This window comes from Acomys minous, assembly GCF_964271855.1.
Source record: "Acomys minous genome assembly, chromosome: 13".
NCBI lineage: Eukaryota > Metazoa > Chordata > Mammalia > Rodentia > Muridae > Acomys > Acomys minous.
This window is the reverse complement of record NC_140495.1, coordinates 44,841,805-44,864,534: the sequence shown is the minus strand read 5'-3', so window position 1 is coordinate 44,864,534 and position 22,730 is coordinate 44,841,805. Positions and strand designations below refer to the sequence as shown.

At 46.4% G+C, this 22,730-nt stretch overlaps 1 protein-coding gene across 2 annotated transcripts in view; it reads right to left on the bottom strand.

The window, feature by feature from the left end:
• TMOD2 (tropomodulin 2) overlaps positions 1-22,730 on the bottom strand; it is a 51,113-nt gene that overhangs the window by 5,957 nt on the left and 22,426 nt on the right. For both annotated transcript variants that reach the window (XM_084754579.1, XM_084754580.1), the window contains exons 5-10: positions 18,023-18,109; positions 15,997-16,127; positions 11,204-11,311; positions 6,296-6,439; positions 3,634-3,778; positions 37-849 (exon numbers count right to left, since the gene is read on the bottom strand). In XM_084754579.1, coding sequence (XP_084610705.1) covers positions 815-849; positions 3,634-3,778; positions 6,296-6,439; positions 11,204-11,311; positions 15,997-16,127; positions 18,023-18,109 — 650 coding nt within the window. In that variant the 3' untranslated portion in view covers positions 37-814. The remainder of the gene's footprint in view (positions 1-36; positions 850-3,633; positions 3,779-6,295; positions 6,440-11,203; positions 11,312-15,996; positions 16,128-18,022; positions 18,110-22,730) is intronic.

Genomic DNA, 22,730 nt, shown 5'->3' with positions numbered 1-22,730 from the left:
CAACACACAGGGCCCTAAATACATCCCAGGACTCGCCTACCACACACAGGGCCCTAAATACATCCCAGGACTCGCCTACAACACACAGGGCCCTGGGTACACCCCCAGGACCACACACCTATGCAAATATGTCAATTCACGTTTAGTAGTCAGTAAAGATAAGTATTGGATTATTCATATACTCATGGGATAATAAATAGTTAATTTGTGAGTGCTAGGTTAAAGTGCTTTCTAAGGAGAGCCCCACCGGCCAACAGTCAGTGGGGCATGTGCATGTAGAGACATTTTTGCCCCCTGGAATTAACGGAAAATCTGTGAGAGATTGGCAGTACTAACTTTTTATGTGGTCGGTAGCACACTTCACACATACTCAGCCTAACCCAAAGCAAATGCGTGTAAACAGAGATAGGCCTCCACTAATGCAGTCAGCTGCAAACACATGCTACATGCTAAGTTCCTCTCCATGATTAAAAAAAGATGTTCATGTAAGAAAGCAAGACAACCGATCTGAAAGTAGGGAGGTGGGTGAGACCCCCCCCCCCCAGCCAGCGTCGCCACGGTCTCAGAGCTGTTTCCTCCCACTCGTGCGAGCCGCCAGGTGTGTCCAGGAGCAAGTCCAGCTGCCGCACACAATCCAGAATCTCAGGTAAATAAGTAGTGCAGAAAAAAAAAGTAACAGTTACAATTATGACATACAGGGTTGACGGAAGCGAAACGGCCTTAGATAAAGACAGTCCCGTGGAGAAGAGGAGGAGTTTATGTCTGGTGTTTTGGATGGCTGCGTGGTGAGGCTTGCACCTCTTCTGGTGCAGGCTTACCTCCTGTCTCCTTCCACTCTCTTCTTGCGAACTAGGGAGGAGAGAGAGGACAAATAGAAAAGGGCAGTCTTTAAAAATCATTCCAGAGCTGTGGGTCTCAGCCTTCCTAATGCTGTGGCCATTTAATGTGTCGACACCCCCACCCCCGCCCAACCATAAAATTCTGTCATCGTCACTTCATCACTGTGATTTTGCTATGAATTGCTGTGTGAATATCATCTGATGTGCAGGAAATCTGACATGTGTCCCCTTGGGGGTTGTGACCCTCAGGTTGAGAGCCACTGTTCTTGAGGACAACATCCGTCCTACAAAACTCGGTGACACACACCTGAGGGGATCAATCATCTTAAATGCCAATATTCAATCAACTGTGGCAATAAGCGGAAATGGCAAGGTAATCTAGGATGTGGAAGAACTTACGTTTAAATAAAGTTCTGCCTGCTAACTGGGAGCTTGAGTGGGAGAGCCTCTTCGTGTGTTTATGGAGGCAGTCAGTCCAGGAGAGAGCACAGAATAGCGAACTGCTAACTATTTTCATGAGTATTTATATATAGGGCATCTTGTTGGTCGGTGTAGTTCAGTCCCAGGTGAATAAAGCCATGCCCATCACCTCTGATTATGGCTGGGAGAGCAGGCATCTATAAACAGAAGCTCAGATTCTTTTTTTTTTTTTTTTTTTTTTTTTTTAGTTTTTCGAGATACGGTTTCTCTGTGTAGTCCTGGCTGTTCTGGCCTCGCTTTGTAGAGCAGGCTGGCCTCGAACTCACAGAGATCCACCTGCCTCTGCCTCCTGAGTGCTGGGATTAAAGGTGTGCACCACCACTGCCCGGCTGAAGCTCAGGTTCAGATTCTAAATCTCATCCTGATTAAAAACTCCTCAGTCGTGGTTGTGGTGGAGTACACCTGTAGTCATCGGTACCCTGAAGGCTGAGGCAGAAGATTCAAGAAGTGAAGGCCAACCTGGGCTAAAGAGCTGAGTCCCAGGCCAGGTTTGGGATACACAGCATGATTCTGTCTCAAAACAAACAAACAAATTCCTAACTATTGGTCTTTTAAAAAAAAAAAAAAGGAGTGGATTTTGGACAACAGGCAAAATCAGAGATTGAGGTTCCTTCAAACCAGTACTTTGGGATCAAAGACACTGTCTCCCCTCCTCTGACATGGTTTTACCACGTAGCTCAGGTAGCTCTTCAACCGGAGGTTTCCTGTGCTAGCCTCCGGAGTGCTAGAATTACAGGCACGCTCCACACTTGACTGTATTCCTGGTTTCTACAACCTGTTTCTTCTCTTTTTACTTCCTGGACTGCAGGCTTTTTTGGTTGACAGCAAGGGGTTTCTGGAAGCTCCCCGGAGTTGGCCAAACTGGTATGCTGTCCATGGTCCTTTCTACCTTGTTACTTCCAGTGGCCCAAGCTATTGGAAGTGACAAAGATGTTGCCCGTGATAGCTGTTCCTGGGCATGGAACCTAGTGTCAGTGCTTCCAGAGCCTTCCTTTGCTCGTTTTCCTTCTGGGTTGCTCGGATACCAACCTAACACGCTTTATTTCCTAGGCGTTTCTGCTTGACTCCATCTTTTCCTAAAGCCTCCTTCTGGGTCATGGGTCTCACTTACTCACTGTTCTCAGTTGGTAAGCTCGGCCTCTATCTTGCTAGTGTCTCTCTTTCTGTTTTGTCCAAGGGCTGGTACATTATTCCCAAAGCTCAAACAAGGACCCAAGCCAGCTACTGGCTCACTGCCAAGTGGATTTGGCCTGTCCTATATGTCTTTTTGCTATGCTACTCCAGGTAGCTAAGATGTCTACAGACCAAGCTTTTCCAAACCGCCCCATCCTTCTACACTGTGACCGGCCTCCTTTACACTGTGACATGCCCCATCTCATCCTAACAGAAGAAACAGTGTGGACCCTCAGCGAAGTCTAACAGCACGGGAAGGTAAAGGGAAGCCTTGCTGAGGAGTTCCGGGAGAGTTTAGCCTGTGTAGTGTAGGCGGTCAGGGCACATCATGGGTCAAGCAAGACGTAATCATGCCCCCATATTTAAGCCTGAGTATTGAAGAAAGCAGCAGCAGACCTCACACATGAGGAACCTGGGATTGTTGTGTCCTGTGTCCAAACAGAAAGGGTACCATAGGCTGGGCGTGGTGGTGCATGCCTTTAATCCCAACACTTGGGAGGCAGAGGCAGGCGGATTGCAGTGAGTTCGAGGCCAGCCTGGTCTACAAAGCGAGTCTAGGACAGCCAAGGCTATACAGAGAGACCTTGACTCAAAAAAAAAAAAAAAAAAAAAAAAAAAAAAAAAAAAAGAAAGAAAGAAAAGAAAAAAGAAGGAAAGAAAAGAAAGGGTGCCATAGAAGGAGGAGAGGAGAAGACAGGCAAAGACAAGGAAATCAAGTGCTAAGCTAGAGCTAAGAGGCCTGGTGGCACTCAGAGGAAGGATAGCAGGTTTCCAAGAAGAGACTTGATACCCTATGAACATATACAGGGGGAGGGGGTCCCCCTCAGTCACAGTCATAGGGGAGGGGAGTAAGGGGAAAATGGGAGGGCACAAGGGATGGGATAACAATTGAGATGTAATATGAATAAATTAATATTATTTATTATTATTAATAATATATTAAATAAATATATTAAATAAAACAAAATAAAAGAATGCGGCGTTGAAGCTTAAACGCCTTGAAGACCAGAGGACTGCCATGACCACCTAATAGAGTGCCCAAGGGCCCAGGGGCATGGTGTCGTCGGCCATGCTGCCTCTGAAGTGGGAAGACAAATGCTCCCAGTGCTCATCCTGCCAGCCCCAACCACATCTGCCTTACCCAGGTCATTATTTTTTGTGATGGCAGCTGCCACTCTTGTCCGTGGCCCTTGCTTAGTAAACTGGTACCCAAACTTGAGGATCCTTGAGTTCTCTTCCAGCATCTGGGCGATCTCCATCTCCACGGCTGTTCCCAGCTGCTGCCTCTGGTTGTGGGTGGGCGCGCACACGGACACGGGATAAGCAGGGAGGGAAAGGGAACAGTTACTTACGGGGGAAAACGACATGGCTACCTCCCCCAAGAGAGTCAAACTGAGATGTTCCTTCCTATGCAGCCGCTGAGTCTGGTTCTTTGTCTAGAAAGAAAATGGAGACAGCCCCAATCTTCTGGAACTCAAAAATGAAAAAAAAAAAAAAATGAAACCAACCAACCAAATAAACAAGCAAAAATTGGGCTGGGGAGACGGCTCAGCGGTCACGTGCCTCTATGCAAGCACGCGGACCTGAACTTGGGTCCCCAGCACCCATGTTATAAAATCAGGCATGATGACGTGAACCTATAACTACACAGCTGGAAGTGCCCAGCTAGGTAAATCCCCAGAGGTCACTGCTCAGCCAATTTAGCCAAACAGCGAGCATCAGGTCCAGTGACAGATCCTGTTACAAAACCTAACACTAAGGTAAAGACACGTGACATGTATTCACACTCACTTGCAAATGAACATATACATAAGTAAAACAAAACCAAGTAAGCAAGTAAACAACAGTAAAACTTAACAGCAAGCTGGGCGGGGTGGAACATGCCTTTAGTCCCAGCACTTGGGAGGCAGAGGCAGGCTGATCGCTGTGAGTTCAAGGCTAGCCTCTCTGAGTCTGGGACAGCCAAGGCTACACAGAGAAACCCTGTCTCAACTCCCACTCTCATAAAAAAAAACAAAAACCAAAAAACAAAAAAACAATCAAACTTAACAGTAAACAAGAAATCCTTTCCAAAGGAAAGATGAGCTAGGTGTATGCCTATAATCACAGTATTGAGAGACCGAGACATGAAGATCTCCCCCCCCCCTTGGTTTTTCAAGACAGGGTTTCTCTGTGTAGCCTTGGCTGTCCTAGGCTCCCTTTGTAGACCAGGCTGGCCTCGAACTCACAGAGATCCACCTGCCTCTGCCTCTCAAGTGCTGGGATTAAAGGTGTGTGCCACCACGCCCGGCTGGCATGAAGATCTCTAGTTCAAAGCTAGCCTGTGCTAACCAACGGGACTGCCTAAAAAATAAATACATAGAACAGACCCAACAAAAATAAAGAGAACATAATTCCTGAGTGAGTTTAAGCAAAACTAATATTTGTGGTTCCAGGTCATTTAGTGCTAATGGGATTAAAGCAGAGATGTTTCTTAAGTAAAGGTCGGACAGAAAAACCATCAACCCAGCTACTCAGTTTTTCTATCCTTGAATCCATAGCCAAGACTAAGTAAAGAGCTAGGCTGAAGAGACGGCTTGGTGGCTAAGAGCACCTGCTGTTCTTCCAGAAGACCTGCATTGGATTCCCAACACCCACACTAGGCAGCTCCCAACCTCCTGTAACCCCAGGACTAGACATCTCTGACCTCTGGTGTATACACACACACACACACACACACACACACACACACACACACACACACACACACACACACACACCCCACATGCATCATTAAAAATAATAAGGTAAAGATCATTGACCAATGGCTTCCAAACAAGGGCATGCTGCCTCAGTGTCTGGGCAGGGCCACCCCACTTTCTTTCTGGACACAGCCTCAGTAATAGGCAAAACCAAGGCTGGGCACCACTGGCCTGAGATTCAGGCTATAGGGTAAGAGAAAGAAGTCTGAACAAAGCAGTTGGTAATACCTCTGCTTCCTGGCTAGTTTAGGGCAAAGGCAGCTGGCTCTGTATGTGTCCGTTGGCCTGCTGTGAAATTTATGTAAGAACATGCTCTGATGGGGGTTGGAGAAATGGCTCAGCGGTTAAGAGCACTGTTTGCTCCTCCAGAGGACCCGGGTTCAATTCCCAGCACCCACATGGCAGCTCACAACTGTTTGTAACTCCAAGATCTGACACCCTCACACTGATACATGCAGGCAAAGCATCAATGCACATTAAAAAAATAAAAATTTTTAAAAAAGAAAAGAAAAGAAGAAAGAACATGCTCAGGGGCTAGGGAGAATCCTTGTCAGTAAAGCACTTGTCACCACAGCATGAGGCCGTGAGTTCAATCGCCAGGACCCACATTTAAAAAGCTGGTGTGTTGGTGTGCGTTTGTAATCCCAGCACTGGGGAGGCCGAGATAAGAGGGGTTCCTGGGGCTCACCGGCCAGCCAGTCTACCCTGTTTCAAAAAAAGGGTGGTGGTATCTGACAAAATGTAGCTGAGGCTGTCCTATGACTTCTGCATGCACATGTGCACACATACATGTGCAGGTACACAAGCCTGAATACATGCACAGGTGCATACACACACACACACACACACACACACACACAGAGAGAGAGAGAGAGAGAGAGAGAGAAATAGAGAGAGAGAGAGAGAGAGAGAGAGAGAGAGAGAGAGAGAGAGAGAGACTGTTAAGATTTATAGGAAAGCCAGAAGACCCCGTGAAGTAAGTCCGCACAGAGCTTTCAGCATTAGCCCAATGCCTGTGGGGTCTATGATGTAAGCAAGCTTTGCACCCCCCCCCCCATGTACCTGGTTGTCAATCTTGACCTCTGTCAAGGTGTCATTCTCCCGCAGTGCTTCCACCAGGGCCAGGATTCCCGTTCCAGTGATAAAATTGGATTCTATGTTTAGACTTTTCAAGGTCTTGTTGACTTTCAGCATATCTGCAAAGGCCTTAGTGTACAAAAACAGGCATTAGGGTTTCCAAAGGTTGGTCTCATGAACATCTTTCTCCCAATTAAAAAAAAATATAGTTCTCAGAGGCAGGTGGATCACTGTGAGTTCGAGGCTAGCCTGGTCTACAAGCGAGTCCAGGACAGCCCTGTCTCAAAAACCAAACCAAACCAAACCAAAAAGTTTTATAGCACTTTAAGAAAACATTTATTAAGTCATACTTTCATCTCCAAATAAAACTAAAATTTAGAAATGCAGTTAAAAATTAAAATAGTGCCAGGCAGTGGGGGCACATGCCCTTAGTCCTAGCACTCAGGAGGCAGGTGCAGGCAGATCTTTGGCTAGGCCAATCTGGTCAACAGAGCAAGTTCCAGAATAGCAAAGGCTATACAGAGAAACCCTGTTTTGAAAAAAACAAACAAACAAAGAAACAAACAAACAAAAAACCAACCTAAAACCCAAACCCCAAACCAAAACCAAGCAAAAAATTAAAATAGCTTAGCAGAAATTGAGAGAGATGGCTCAGCAGTTATGTCGGCCAGCTGCTCTTCCAGAGGACCAGACTTTGATTCCTAGCATCTAAGTGTATGCTTTCTCTTTGTTTTATTTATTTATTTTGGTTTTTCAAGACAAGGTTTCTCTGTGTAGCCTTGGCTGTTCTGGACTCACTTTGCAGACCAGGCTGGCCTCGAACTCACATCGATCCATCTGCCTCTGCCTCCTGAGTGCTGGGATTAAAGGCGTGCACCACCACACCCATCCAACTTTCTCTTGTTTTTAATTTTAATTTTTTTAATGTACAGATGTTTTGCCTTAAACACTGAGCTGTCTATACAGCCTCTGTGTGTGAGTATGTGTGAGTGTGTGTATGTGTGTGTGTATGTATGCTAAGATAGATTCAGGTAGCCCAGGCTAGCCTTGAACTTGCTGTGTAACTGAGGCTGGCCATGAAGTGCTGATCTTGCTTCTGCCTCTCAAGATCTGAGACCACATATTCACTAAAAGAACCTATTTTAATAATAGTCTCCGTACAAACAGATTTCAAAACTATACATAAAATTGGGGCTGGGGGTACGGTTTGGTGGTTCAGAACACTTGCTGCTCAATCACGAAAACAAGTGTCTAGATGCCAGCATCAAGAGCTCACAAAAGCCAGGCGCGGTGGCACACGCCTTTAAGCCCAGCACTCAGGGAGGCAGAGGCAGGCGGATCTCTGTGAGTTCAAGGCCAGCCTGGTCTATAAAGTGAGTCTAGGACAGCCAAGGCTACACAGAGAAACCCTGTCTTGAAAAACCAAACTAAACAAACAAACAAAAAAAGAGGCTCATAAACACCTATAAGTCCAGCTCCAAGTGATTTAATGCCTTCTTCTGGCCTCTATGGGTACCCTCACACTCATGTGTACATATGCTCACTTAGACAAACACACACACACACACACACACACACACACACACACACACAGAGAGAGAGAGAGAGAGAGAGAGAGAGAGAGAGAGAGAGAGAGAGAGAGAGAGGAGACACTGACATAAATTTAAATATACATTAAAATTTTAAGTATATTTTGGCCCCACCCAGATGACCATGAATTGAGTCAGGATCTCGGAGGCTGTGGCCTGGCCTTCTGCTCCTCAAATGAATAAACAGTTGAGATTGGCAGGCACTTTAATTAAAGTCATAAAGGCAGTAAGTAGAAGAATGCAAAACAAATTACTAATAGTGATTGCTTCTAGGGAGTGGACCAAGGAAGCCCGAAACGATCATCACTCTTGCAGTGGCAGTTGAGACGGGAAGAAGGAAGAGAAGGAATTCCACAGGAGACCGGGCAGGTTTCCCATCCTCTGCATGGCTGAGGTCTGGGCCTGGAGACTTTGCTGGGGGGGGGGGTGTCCTGTGTATTGTAGGCTGGTTAGCAGCCTCTCTGGGCTTCAGAGACCTTAAAGATGCCAGTAGCATCTGTCCTCACCATAACCCCAAACATCTCCGGCCACTGCCAGTGTGCCCCGGGAGCAAAAGAGCTCTTATCCTGAGACTCAGTGGGACAGAACAGGGAACCTGGGCATTGACAGCTTGGGCATGGGCTCGTGGCAGGCACACTATGTAACTCAAGGTACATTTATTCGATACTTGGTCTTTGTTTGTTTGTTTATTTGTTTTTGTTTTTTGAGACAGGGCTTCTCTGTGTATCCTTGGCTGTCCTAGAACTCGCTCTGTGGACCAGGCTGGCCTCGAACTCACAGAGATCTGCCTGCCTCTGCCCCCCGCGTGAGGGGATTAGAGGCGTGCCCCACCACACCCAGTTTAATACTTGATCTTAAAATTAAGTGTACACATTTTAATCAGAGCATGAGGCGGGAATGTGACAAGCCTTTTGTTACGGGACACGCCGCCCAGCTTTGGCCTTAACTCTCAGTTCCAGAATAATGAAATGTCAGAGCAATTAGTTCTTTACAAAAACTTGCAGGACCTCCTGGGAGGCAGCCAAGATCATGCTGCTTTGTCTCAAACTTGAGAAAACACTTTTTCTCAAACTGAGCAAAATGGAGCACACGCAGCCAAACATAACTTGGAGCTGTTACACCCAAGTTCACTTCAGTTCAGCAAATATCTGAGCATCTATTCCAAGTGCTGGGATAGTAATGTCAGAAGAACACAGATGTGGTTTATTAAATGTTATCTAAATTATTAAAGTAGAAGTACATGTCTCAAGAAAAGATTTGCTTTCTGCACTTTATGGGATTACACAAAACTATAATTTCCTAGGGCTAGAGAGATGGCTCAGCAGTCCAGAGCACATGCTGTTCTTGGAGAAGACCCAAGTTCGGTTCCCAACACCCATATCAGGCAGTACACAACCGCATGTAACTCTGGTTCCAGGACTCCAGATACCCTCTTCTGGACTTCAAGGACACCTGAACTCTCATGCGCGTGCGCACGCGCGCGCGCGCGCGCACACACACACACACACACACACACACTTTAATTAAAAGTTAAAACAACTCTTCTAAATCTAACAAACAGAACCCAAAAATACATAGCTTCCCTGATGACCAAATGGTAGTCACAAGAAATGTAGCTATAGCCAGGTATGGTGGCACATGCCTGTCATCCCAGCACTCGGGAGGCAGAGGCAGGCAGATCTCTGTGGGTTCGAAGCCAGCCTGGTCTATAAAGCGAGTCCAGGACAGCCAAGGCTACACAGAGAAACCCTATCTCAAAAACAAAACAAAACAAAACAAAACAAAAAAGAAACGTAGCTACTAAGTCTTCGAAAATTAGCTAGTTTGAATTAATTGATGTGCCAGAAATAAAAAGCACACCATAGATTTCAAAGATGAAATATAAATAAAAGAATGTGGAATGCCTTAGTATAGTTTTAAACTGTATCTATACACATAGACATACATAGCTTTTACTTTTTAATCTTTATTTTTATTTTATGCATATAGGTGCTTTGCCTCAAAGCATGTCTGTGCACCACGTGCATGAGGTAGCCAAGGATGCCAGAAGGGAACATCAGATCCCCTGGAGCTGGAGTTACAAGCGCCTGTGCGTTGTCTGAAGTGGGTGCTTTGAACCAACTCAGGTCCTCTGGAAAAGCCGCAAGCACTGTTAACCGCTGAGCCATCTCTCTGGGTCTAAATTGGAAACAGCATTGCCAGGACAACTTTGTTTTTCTAGTTGGATTTGAGAGCTGAGTGACTGAACTTGTAGACCCTCGGGCTGATTCCCAGAGACCCTGCCAACAACGTATTTTAGTCAGTGGACCACAGCAGGGCTGTGTGTGTAAACAGAGCAGAGCGGAACCAGAAAGACCTGGCAGTGACTCTCTGTCCTTACTTGTTAGACCTGGGATAATCTAACCTCTCTCTTGTTGCAGTAGGAACCAATGGCAGCCCACACGTAGAGCACTACGGGGATGACTGGGTGGGGCAATGCATTCGAAGCTTTGCAAGTATCAGTGCTGTAGTCCCTGATCCCTCAAATACTTAAAGCAGACAGGAGGAGTGTCAGTGGTGGTGACAGGATGACAGTATTTACTCGAGCTAAGTAGCTTTCTTGTTTGGCTGAATTACCCCACACGCATAAAAGGACTAGGGTTTCGGTTATTATTTTTCTTTCCATATTCTAATTATCTGGATGTCAAACAAAATGCTTCAGCAATTTTGGCTGTTTACAGTATGCCTGGCATATTAATGCTCATAAAGATCAAGATAAAACATTCTCTGACTTTTTTTTTCCTACGTGCCAAGTTCAAGTAGGCTATTGGGTTCATGACGTCCAATGACTGTTGCAGAGAGTGAAAGTTTCAGAGTGGTTTTTCTCAACAGAGCAAACTCTAAATATTTATTTAGTTAATGCCAAGATGCTTGTCTTGTTTCCTTTTTGGAAAATGCAGTGCTGATAAGAATCCAGTTAAGTCAATGTAGTGTAGGCTCTGAGCCTGTGCTTTGGGACTGCAAGTTTGTTAGATTAAGTTGGCCAGATCTAAGACTTTTAATTGATTAAATAAGTTATCCAGGAATGGTGATTTCATGCCTGAAATCTCAGCATTAGGCACACTGAGGCAGGAGGATTACTGGGAGTTCAAGGCCAGGCCAAGATACATAGTGACTTCAAAACTCAGGCCACACTTTAAGACCCTATCTCAAAACAAGTAAGAGCTAAGTTAAGCTAATTTTAAACAATAAGCAAAACCTAAAAATAAAGAGTCTCCAGTGAATAAAATGACTTCATATCGTGTGTGTTTCAAGTCTCACTTACAAGGGCCACAGGGTCATTGCTCCGGGTCGCAGCCAGGCTGAACTTCTTCACATGAGTGTTCGTCTCTAGAGCCTTTGCAAACTCCCTCAGGGTTGGAATTGGAATGTTCTAAAGCGTAGAAGACAGGACTTAGTTATATAGTTATAAACCATTCGCAGAGCACTCAGCCTCAACTTGAGAATACTGTTTTTGTTTTTGACTGGGCACAGGGTCTCACTCACATGTGCTAAGCATGTGCTCTGCTGCTGAGCCCCACTGTCAGCAAGTCCCCTGCAACTCTGAAGTATCACCTACATTTAGATGATTACATAGCCTTTTTTTCTTTCTCCCTCCCCATTTCTGCTCTTAAATATTTATTTTTACTTTTACATATATATTTATATTATTATACATATATAAAATACCTACAGCTAGAAGGACCATGAAACAATTAGGAATCATATAAATGTTATATTCATAGTGTTTTGTCTATTTGTGTTTGGCAACACTGGAGAAAGCATCTTTCCTATCTTGGTGAGTCTACAATTCTGAATGTAAATCATTATCCATCATATCTCATCTCTATCTCTAAAAACTTCTATCTAGACCTAAAAACAACTTAAGCCCTAAAAAAACTAATCCTAAAACTAAACTATCTGGTCTTCAGCCCTATCAGAGACTTGAGAAGGAATAAAATTAATTATCTGAGGGAACAGGAAGTGCAAGTTAGATTTTTATCCATGTGCGATAACTAAGCTAGTCTGACTGAATAGCGCCTCCTAGTGTCTAGTAAGGGAATGTAACTCAAAAGAGTTTTCTTTTCTCATTGTCTATATTTTAGGACAGGTTAACAGCCATGGTCTCTCACATACATGCCCTTAGACATATGCTTTTCTCCTTAGCCTGACAATCCCTGTTGCCTTTTTTTTTTATCTACTTATCTACTCACCTTTGAAGACCTGACTGAAATATTTCCTCTTGTTTATGAGTTCTCCTAGGCAGCTTCAAATTTTTCCTTTCCTACAATTCTACAATTCCTACATTTTGGGGCTTACCACACCATGCTGCCAACATTTGGTTAATGTTATTTTCTCCTACTATTACTTTTCTAAGTAAGGAGGGGATGGATCTTACCTGGGTCTCCTGGAACCCAGGCTGGATCCAATTTCACTATGTGGCCAAAGCTCCCTTGAACTCCTGCTAAGTGGCCTCTGCTTTTGCCTCTAAAAGGTAGATTCCTACAGAGTGAGGTCTCAGGCCCACAGGCACATGGGCGTGCCCTGCTGGGACTGGATCCTTCAGATACACGGTGTGAGCTACCGAGTTTGTGTGTATTCCTTTCTTCTCCTTCTTCTTTTAGATGAATTGTGTTTTATGATTGTTTTTTCATGCATGTGTGCATGTGTGTGCCTGCACTCTTTCTCATAAGTCACGTAGCACTGCAGTGGGCACCGTGGAAGTAAGTGGTAAGCAGCACGGGGCAGCAGTAGACACGAGCCCGGCTGAGTGGTGGCAACAACGCCGTCTCTCCAGGCCTCGCTGAGGATGGCACGAGAGAATGAATTTTAAGTAGTCAGTGATGTAACACAGAGCGCACACTCAGTGAGAACAGTATTACTGCGGCTGGAGAGATGGTTCAGCACTGGAGAACACTTGGCTGTTCTTGCAGAGGACCCGAGTTCAGTTCCCAGCATCCACGTTGGGTGGCTCACAACTGCCCGTGCGTCCACCTCCAGGGGACCCAATGGCCTCTCCTGGCCTCTGCAGGCAACTTCACTCGTGGGCACATACCCACGTGAGACAACTACACACAGAGTTAAAAACACGAGGAACCAGGTGGGGCAGGGAGAGAGTATGGAGACAGACAGCTGGAATTGGGGCCAATGTGGAAACCTAGTACAGTGGAAACTCTCTGGGACTTATGAGGGTGACCCTAGCAAGGACTCCTAGTAATGGCGGATTGGGAGCCTGAACTGGCCATCTTCTGTAATCAGTCAAGGCTTCTAGTGGTGGCACTGGGACACCAACCCAGCCACCAACCCTCTGACCTTCCCTCTGTCCTGCCTGCAAGATGTACTAGGACAATGGTGGCTCAGAGCTTGTGGGAGTGGTCTAGCTTGAGGCCCACACAGGAAAGAGAGCTCAGACCCTTCCTAGATGACCAGGAACCGGAAGCTGGATAGGCCAGAGTCCTAGGATAGAACTAAACATGACTGGCAAAAAAAAAAAAATATTTTTTTTCAATGAAACGATTCCATAATGATATTCTGCTTTACACATAACATAGCTCAGTGCCTATCCCAGTCACTCTCAGAGAGGCGCCTCAGGCAGCAGATGGGAGCAGATGTAAGAGCCACAGTCAAACAGTAGGCAGAGCTTGGGGGAAGCCCACAAAAGAGGAGGAGGAGGAAGAGGAGGAGGAAGAAGAAGAGGAGGAGGAAAGATCGCAGGAGCCAGAGCGGTCAAGGACACCAGGAGCAAACGGCCCACAGCATCAACTAAGCAGGGTTCATAGGGGAGCACAGAGACTAATGTGACAACCACGGAGTCTGCCTGGTCTGGGCTAGATCCTCTGTATAAATGCTATGGTTGTTTAGCTTGAGACTTTTGTGGGCTTCCTAACGGTGAGAGTTGGGGTGTCTCTGACTCTTTTTGCCTGCTAATGGGACCCTTTTCCTTTTACTGGGTTGCCTTGTCTAACCTTGATATGAAGATTTGTGTCTAGACTTTTTTGTTTTGTTTTTGTTTTTCGAGACAGGATTTCTCTGTGTAGCCTTGGCTGTCCTGGACTCCCTTTGTAGACCAGGCTGTCCTGAAACTCACAGAGATCCGCCTGCCTCTGCCTCCCTAGTGCTGGGAGTAAAGGTATGCGCCACCATGCAAGATGAAATAAGATGCATCTTGTTAGGCCATGTTTGGTTGACATCCCTGGTAAGTCTGCTCTTTTCTGAAGGAAAAGGGAGGAGCAGTGGATCTCAGGGAGAGGGGAGGGGGGAACTTGGAGGAGCGGAGGAAGGGAAGACTGTAGTCGGGATGTATTGTTTGAGAGAAGAATAAATAAAAAGAAAGAAGGAAGAAGAAAGAAGAAAAAAATCTTTAGAAAAATATTAAATGCAAGCTCTGGAAGGATGAAGAAAACAAGCCTGATTGATGACGCATGCCTGTAATCCCTAAGCTTTAGGGAGGTGGAGGCCGGAGCATGGAGCAGTGGAAATCACCCTTGTGTACATAGGGAATGTCAACGGTTTAAAGCCAGTCTTGGCAACACAGTGAAACCTTGTCTCAAACTAGTGAACCAACTAATCAACCAAACAACCAGCTGAAGAGGATGCATCAAGCGGGCTCAGGCCGGTCACATTTGCTCATGTTCCATCTCTTCCTTTCTCTATCTTCCTCCACTAGCGCAATGGCAGGACACAGTCCACGGATAAAGCTGTGGGGGGGACTTCTGAGACTTTGTGACCTCCTCACAAGAGGCTGTTAACCTCCATTCATCCACAGCGCAGGCTGTTCTTGGAATGAATGTGCTTTTGTGCCCAGGTGTCGCAGGCAGGAGTTCACTTTAGGTTACTCATTACACCTGGCTACTGTTATTTATTCATATGCTTCTATGACCCCCCCCAAATGTGCGTTTGTCACACGTGGCTTGTCCTTGTGATTGTTCACTTTACTCAGGTGACTCTTGTTAACCCTCAGAGCATAAATGATCTGATGCTCTGAATAACGTTGGCTAGTTGCATAAGACTTGTGTAGTCCGCCTCAGTTTTAGGCCCCATTCTCCCAGGCTCATGCTACCAACTAGAGTGGCAACAGCATGACTTACGTCGAAAATGAATAAGGTGGAAATGACCACGACAGCGTGTGACTTCACACACCGGGTCGTGGAAAATACTGTCATGCTCTTCTCACTATTTAAAAAAGTGTGTGTGTGTGTGTGTGTGTGTGTGTGTGTGTGTGTGTGTGTGTGCAGGCATGCATATAGGCCTGTATCTCTAAGTATGGGTACACATAGAGGCCAAAAGTGTTGGACCCCTGATCTGGAGTTACAGGTGGTTGTGAGGCACTTGCCATGGGTGCTGAGGTTGGGTACTCTGAATGGCTTCTAACCACTGAGCTTTCTCTCCACCCTGGCTTCGTGTTCTCTTTCATTCTAAGGTCGCTTTCCTTGGGGATGCCAGGTGTGATTGTGTAAGGACACTCATGTGACCATAAAGAGAGGCCCACGTGGTGGGAACGTGGTCTCCTGGCCACGGCCGCAGGGGTGTGCCATCCTGGAAGTGGAGCCTTGGACAGCTTAGCCTCGACAGGCGCCTTCACTGCAGTCTCACCTGAGAGCTTGTGCCAACTACCCTTCTAAGTTACTCTGACATTCTTGATACTCGAAACTGTGTGAGGGGGCTGGGAATACAGCTAAGTGGTAGAGTGCTGTAGCACACACGAGGCTTTGGGTTTGACTCCTAGAACTGAAAAAAAAAGAAAAAAAAAAAAGGAAGGAAGGAAGGAAAGAAAGAAAGAAAAGAAACAAGTATTGGTGTTATTCAGCAGCAGGTACAATGTGCTTTGTTTGGCCTGAGTGTTATTATTATTATTTTTTCAAAAAGTTCTAGAAGTTACTATTTTCGTGGACCCCTTTCTTTTGACTAGAGTGTTCTGTCTAAAGTCAGTAGGTTGAAAGGACTGCAAGCCAGTGTAAAGGCAGGCAGGCAGTGACCTCCAGCTAGCTCTGTGATGCCAGGCTGAGGCCAGTGTAAAGGCAGGCAAGCAGGCGGTGGCCTCCGGCCAGCTCTGTGATGCCAGGCTGAGCCAAGAGCTACCTTGATGTTGTTGAGGTTGACCTCTTGCAGGCTGGGGTCATTGGCCTTCATCTGCTGTAGACTCGCTTCCACGTTTGTGGGGTTCGGTGGCTCCTCAAATACTGGCTTGGCTTTTTCACCTTTGACGACATCTAAAACACAAGTTTTAATTTAGAAAAGAAAGCGCAAGGCATCCTTTACCGAACCAGAGACGACCTCCCCAGAAAGCACCGTTTTTTCCTGTGGAGTCTAACACTCCGTAGCAATGACAGTAAGTGCACTGTCACTGGGCAAGCACTGCTCTTGAGTTAGTTTGGGAGGCAGGTGCTTTTCAGCTACCACGAGGGTCTCAGTAGCTGACACTACATGAAGTCCCAGTACAGAAGGCCCTAAAGCAAACTCCAACCCCCAAGACATCCACTGGCAGTCCCTGCTGTACCATATGGACTTTCCCCGCACTATCTTCACCAGACCACAGGCTCTGAGATGCAAAACTGGGCGCCATGATGAGTCTCTTTGCTTCCCAAACCCTTTTAAAACTTTTGTGTGAATCTAAAAACTTGAACCCAGGACCCGCTCAGAGCTTTTGTTCTCCTGCTTAGAAGTGGTAAGAACTGCGCTGAGAACTACACCTCTGTCTCCAGGTCCCAACCCATTAGTTCTCCATTGCCTCCCTCCTCCAATTTCCATTTGGCATCTTTAGCTTTGAGAAAGGTATGGGAAAGACCAAGGAATGGAAGAGGAGAATGAAGGCCATCTTAAAAGCAAGTATTGGGGGCTGGAGACATGGCTCAGTGGTTAAGAGCACTTGCTACTCTCGCAGAGGACTGGAGTTTAGCTCCAAGCACCCTCATGGTGCCTTACAAACACTACCAAGTCCAGACCCAGGGATCTGAAACTCTCTTCTGGCTTCCTTGGGCATTGGATGCGCATGTGGCACACATATATACATGTAAAATAAGCCCACTTACATTCATAAGAATAAATAAATGAGAAATTACTTGAGCCAGATATAGCAAGACATGCCTCAAATACTCGAATTTCAGAGATTGAGTTAGGAGTTTGAGACCAGCCTGGGCCACACAGTGAATTTCAGGCCCGTCTCAGAATAAACAAAAACCAAACAACAACAACAAAACAGCCCACACTGATTTATCCGAAAGTATTTGGAGTACATGTAACATACAAAGGATTCAATATTCTAATGTGCAGAGAGCTCTTACACACCAGCAACACACCTATAATCCCGGCACTCAAGAAGCTGAGAGAAGGGCTGGAGAGATGGCTCAGTAGTTAAGAGCACTGTCTACTCTTCCAAAGGACCAGGGTTCAACTCCCAGTACCAATCATGGCAGCTTATACCTGTCTGTAACTCCCGTTCCAGGTGGTCTGACACCCTCACACCAATGCACATAATATACAAGCAAATAAATTCTTTAAATTTTAAGCTGAGAGAGGAGGGCTCTGGGAGAGAGGAGTTTGGGGTCGTCCTAAGCTAAGTAGCAAGACCTCATCTCAATAACTAACCAAGTAAACAAGCTACTGCGACTGAGTGGCATCTCTGACATCTCGGACAGAGGGAATCCTAGGCAATTGGTCCAGAAGCCAGGATCTGCCTTTACTCAGCTCTCACGGAGGGAAGACTAACCGGTCACTCTGGTTAAGTTCCTTTGGAAAAGATCTTTCTACATTTGCCCAGGACATTCCCAGTAAGTATTTAACAATGATTTAACTAATGAAGAAGACAGCAGCCAAGATTCCCTCAGTGATTAAAATATCCTTACGAACATAAAACTTTATTTGCATTCTAAGCCCACTCTGCAAACTTTTTATCAGGATTTTTTCCCCCTACTGGATAACCTGGCATGAAGGCGTGTTCTGTGGTTCTAGCCAACACCGGCAGGCAGAGTGCCCGCCATCGGCTTCTCCACCGGGTCTGACTGCTTGGCGCCCAGTGACTCCTGCTAGAAGCAGCGGGTCTTTCTCCAGCAGGCACCAGGCCAAGGCTCCGAAGCTTCCCGAGTCCCCAGACTCCTCAACAACTTACTCCTTACAGGCCCCTTGCGACCTTTGCCATTGGTGGTTTCTTCATCAAACTTTGGATTGTTGAGCAAATTGTGGACTCCAAGGACAGCTGAAAACACAAGCGACAATAACAAGCATTAAGTTTTGAAACACAGGCGAGGATGGCCACATTGTTAATTTGCACCTAGAAGAACAATTCTTTTTTTCTTTTCTTTTTTTTTTTGGGTCTTTTTGAGACAGGGTTTCTCTGTGTAGCCTTGGCTGTCCTGTGCTGGGATTAAAGATGTGCGTCACCACTCCCAGCCAAACAATTCTTTACATAGCACAAAGTCTCCAGGACCCCTTCCCTGGCACAGTGTGTCGTCTGTGCACAGTGTTCAATAACCTTGAATCCTTCCAGAGACTTCCAGTAGCTCTGTGTGGTTAGATGTGCAGGGTCATTAAGGGGCCGAGGAACAACTAACTGTGTAGCCATTCCGGCTAGTCACCAAAACACAACTGCCAACTTGACACGACCACAGGTCACCTGGAAAGAGTCTTAATGAGGAATTCTCTAGATTACGCTGGTGTGAGGTCATGCCTTTGGGAGGGTTATTATCGAGGCCAGAAGATCCAGCCCGATGTGAGCAGCATCACTTCCTGGGCTGGGCCCTGAACCGTGCCAGAGTGAAGACAGCCAGCTGGACAGAAGTGGCAGCGTCTATTTGTTTATTTCTCCCCACTTTGAGCTGTGGATGTGATGTGACTAGGGGCGTAAGTTCCTGTTTTGACTCCTGCCCTCGATGCTGGACAGTGAGCTGGCAGTGTAAGCCGAATAAACCCCTTCCTGCCCTGAGCTGCCTTTGATCATAGTAAGAGAGATGAGTCTAGAACACTGCCCTAGCTAAGGAGACTCAACATTCAGCTGTTTGTTACTGTCATCGTTACTTTGTTTTCAGGGTTTCGCCTTATTGCCCTGGATGGCCTGGAACTCACTCATAGGCTAGACTGACCTCAAACTCAGTGTGATCCTCCTGCCTCTGCTCCCAAATGCTGTGTTATAGGTAGGTGCCACCACATCCCACCTTCATTTAGTTTTCTTTTTTTGTTTTGTTTTTTGAGACAGGGTTTCTCTGTGTAGCCTTGGCTGCCCTGGACTCACTTTGTAGACCAGGCTGGCCTCGAACTCACAGCGATCCACCTGCCTCTGCCTCCCTGAGTGCTGGGATTACAGGTGTGTGCCACCACACCTGGCCTTGTTTAATTTTCTTATCTGTAACCCTGTCTAGCCTGGAACTCATCACGTAGACCAGGCTGGCCTCAGATCTGCAGTAATCCTCTCGCTGCTGCCCCCTGAGTGTTGAGATTAATACTGGACCAATAACCCTGATGGATTCTCAGGATTTTAAAGATCTGATGTGGTATAGATTATTATGTTGGTTCCCTTCCACTCCACCCCCACCCCAGAGGCAAAACCAGCTAGAAAAAAAGTTGTCCTTTCTTTCCTTTTGGGAAAGAAGAGAAAGGCTATCAGGAACACTGGGTCAGCTGAGTATATTAAGGCCCCAGTGCCTGTTGTTACACAGAACTGGCACTAGGGGGCAGGCCTGCAGGAAGCTGCACTGTGGGCCGGGTGGTGCTGGGCAGGCTGAAACAGTTTTCTCTTCTAGTGAAATTACAGGTGAGAGGCACAGGCCCCTAAGACCTGATTGATTCTACTCTAAGCTATATTTTAGAAGTGAGGCAGCTAACACAATACAAAGAAGGGCCCGTGATTAAGCCAGTAACCGTGGTTAAGCCTGGAAGTGAGGCAAGGCAGTGGTGGAATGCACCTTTAATCCCAGCACTCGAGAGGCCGAGGCAGGCGGATCTCTGAGTTCAAGGCCAGCCTGGTCTACAGAGTGAGATCCAGGACAGCCAGGGCTACAAGAAATCCAGTTTCAAAAAACAAAACAAAACAAACAACCCCAGGAGTTAGAGGTAGGTATGTGGCTTGCACCCAAGAAGCATAAGGGTATCAAGAGGCCAGTGTGGGGCTATGTACGGGGGTATGTACATAGTTCAAGAGTTCAAGGCCAGCCTGGATAACCTACTACCAGAGTGAGACTCTGTTTTGAAAACAAACAAACAAACCAAACCCAAACAACAACAACAACAACAACAACAACAACAACAACAACAACAACACAAGGGCTGGGACTATAGCTCAGTTGTAGAACACCTGTCTAGCACACCCAAGGCCCTAGGTTCAATCCCTTGCACTGAAAACTGAGTCACAACACTAAACTATGGAATTTAGGAGCTAAAATCTGGAGCACATAGAGTTTGAATCCTCACTGGTACACCCTAACTTCCTTGATCTGGGAAACCACTGACTGCCCACGGGGTCTGCCTCCTCCTTAACCCCAACTGCTTGAGAACTTGACTAAAGTTTCGGTTAGTAAAGCTCCCTCAGGGCTTTCTATGGGCGAGTTTCCTCAGAGCAGTCCAGGAGAGGGGAAGCCTTGCTCTCAATGTGCCTGGGACCACCACGCGAGGGGAAGAAGCCATCGCCACACCTTTGAACTGCTGGCCTTTCTACTCATTCCCAGCCACACCAGCACAGGCAATGCTCCTTAGCCCTTGCACTCACAGGTTATGCTTAATCTTCTAGAAAGATCCACCCTGGAGAAGACGCTGCTTGATTTTCATCCCCAGAGAAGGCTTTCCACTGAGTTCTTAGGGCGCGTGTCTGTTCGGCCGAGGAAGGAGAACAAAGGCAGTGCCTGTTTGCACTATCTCCCCGGCTAATACACGGAGCCCAGGGTCAAGTATCTTCAGGGGGATTGCTTTTTTTCCCTTTCTCTTTTCTCAGGTGTTTCCTGGCAATCAAGTCTGACCCTGCATTCTTCCTTTGGGCAATTCCAGTAAAGCTTGTGAGACAACCCTTGGGAAAAGCAGTAACTACGGAGGGAGTGTCTCCATAGTAACCACAGGGCCCAGTCATTCATTGCAAAATACCTTCCTCACCAGGTGAGCCGAGGCTACAGAGACCTCTAATGGACCTGGTGTCACCCGCTGACATCAGCAGAGCTGGATGGAAATGTGTGGGGGTGGCACTCTCCACTGGGAGAAGGCTGGCAGGCTTCCCCACAAGCTTTCTACACACATCTACTAGTGGAATAAGAACCACAGTGCCGGGGCTGGGAAGCAGATAAATTGATAAACTACTTCACTGGAAAACACAAGGGCCAGCTGGGTGTGGTGGCGCACGCCTTTAATCTCAGCACTCGGGAGGCAGAGGCAGGCACATCGCTGTGAGTTCGAGGCCAGCCTGGTCTACAAAGCAAGTCTAAGACAGGCAAGGCTATACAGAGAAACCCTGTCTCAAAAAACCAAACCAAACCAAACAAACAAACAAAAAAAGAAAACACAAGGACCTGAGTTAGAACCCAGAACTTACGTAAGAGCCAGATGCATGTTGGGTGTGGAGGTGTGCATCTGTGATCCCAGTGCTAAGGAAATAGGGGCAGGCAGGGCTTTGGGCTCAGGAAGTAAAGGCACCTGCTGCCCCACAATGCAAGCTGGACGGCCTGAGTTTGATCCTCAGAACTCACATAAAGGGGAAGGAGGGAGCCAGCTCCATAGACTTGTCCTGTGAACGTCACATGCACACTGAGACTAGCCAGGTCTGCTGATCCTCCTGCCTCTATTTCCCCAGTGTGAGGATTAAGAACATACACCACCACACCCAGCTCTTGTTCTAGATTTTTTTAAAAAAATTTATTTATTATGTAGTGTTCTGCCTGCATGTACACCTGCATGCCTGAAGAGGGCACCAGATCTCATTATAGATGGTTGTGAGCCACCATGTGGTTGCTGGGAATTGAACTCAGGACCTTTGGAAGAACAGTCAGTGCTCTTAACCTCTGAGCCACCTCTCCAGCCCTTGTTCTAGATAGCCCATACTACTTTAGAACTTACTATGTTACTCACACCCGCATCACATCTTTTTTTTTTTTAAGAGAATAGACTTAATTTGGGGGAAAGACTTCTCGTTTCTTTTGTATTATTTGAGTTTATGGCTACATGGTAGCTTGAATGTTAATGGCCACCATTCACTCATATATTTGAATGGGTGGTCCTGAGCCAAGTACTAGGAGGCGTGGCTTTGTTGGAGCATGTTCGTCTCTGGGGTAGGCAGGCTTTGAAGTTTCTTTCTTTCTTTCTTTCTTTCTTTTTTTTTTTTTTAGATTTATTTATTTATTATTTATAGTGTTCTGCCTGCATTTTAGCTTGCACGCCAGTAGAGGGCACCAGATCTCAGTATAGGTGGTTGTGAGCCACCATGTGGTTGCTGGGAATTGAACTCAGGACCTTTGGAAGAGCAGACAGGGCTCTTAACCTCCGAGCCATCTCTCCAGCCCGGCTTTGAAGTTCCAAAAGACTCATTCCCAGTGCGCTCTGCCTCCTGCTTTTGGATCAAGATGTGAGTGTTCAGCCGTTCCTAGTGCCGTGCCTTTGCTTCGCCACCACAGACTCTCACCCTCTGAAACCGCACGTTCAACTAAACACTTTCTTTTATAAGTCGCCCTGGTCGTGGTGTTTTGTCACAGCAACAGAAAAGTAACTAATACAATCTGCATGTAAAATCAACTAAAATAACAGTCCTGCTGTCGTTGTCATTGTCATCGTCCTCATGTTTCAGTTTGTTAAGGAAACAAGAAGGCCAGCTGACCGCTTGGCACAAATCAGCTTGCAATGGTGACTGT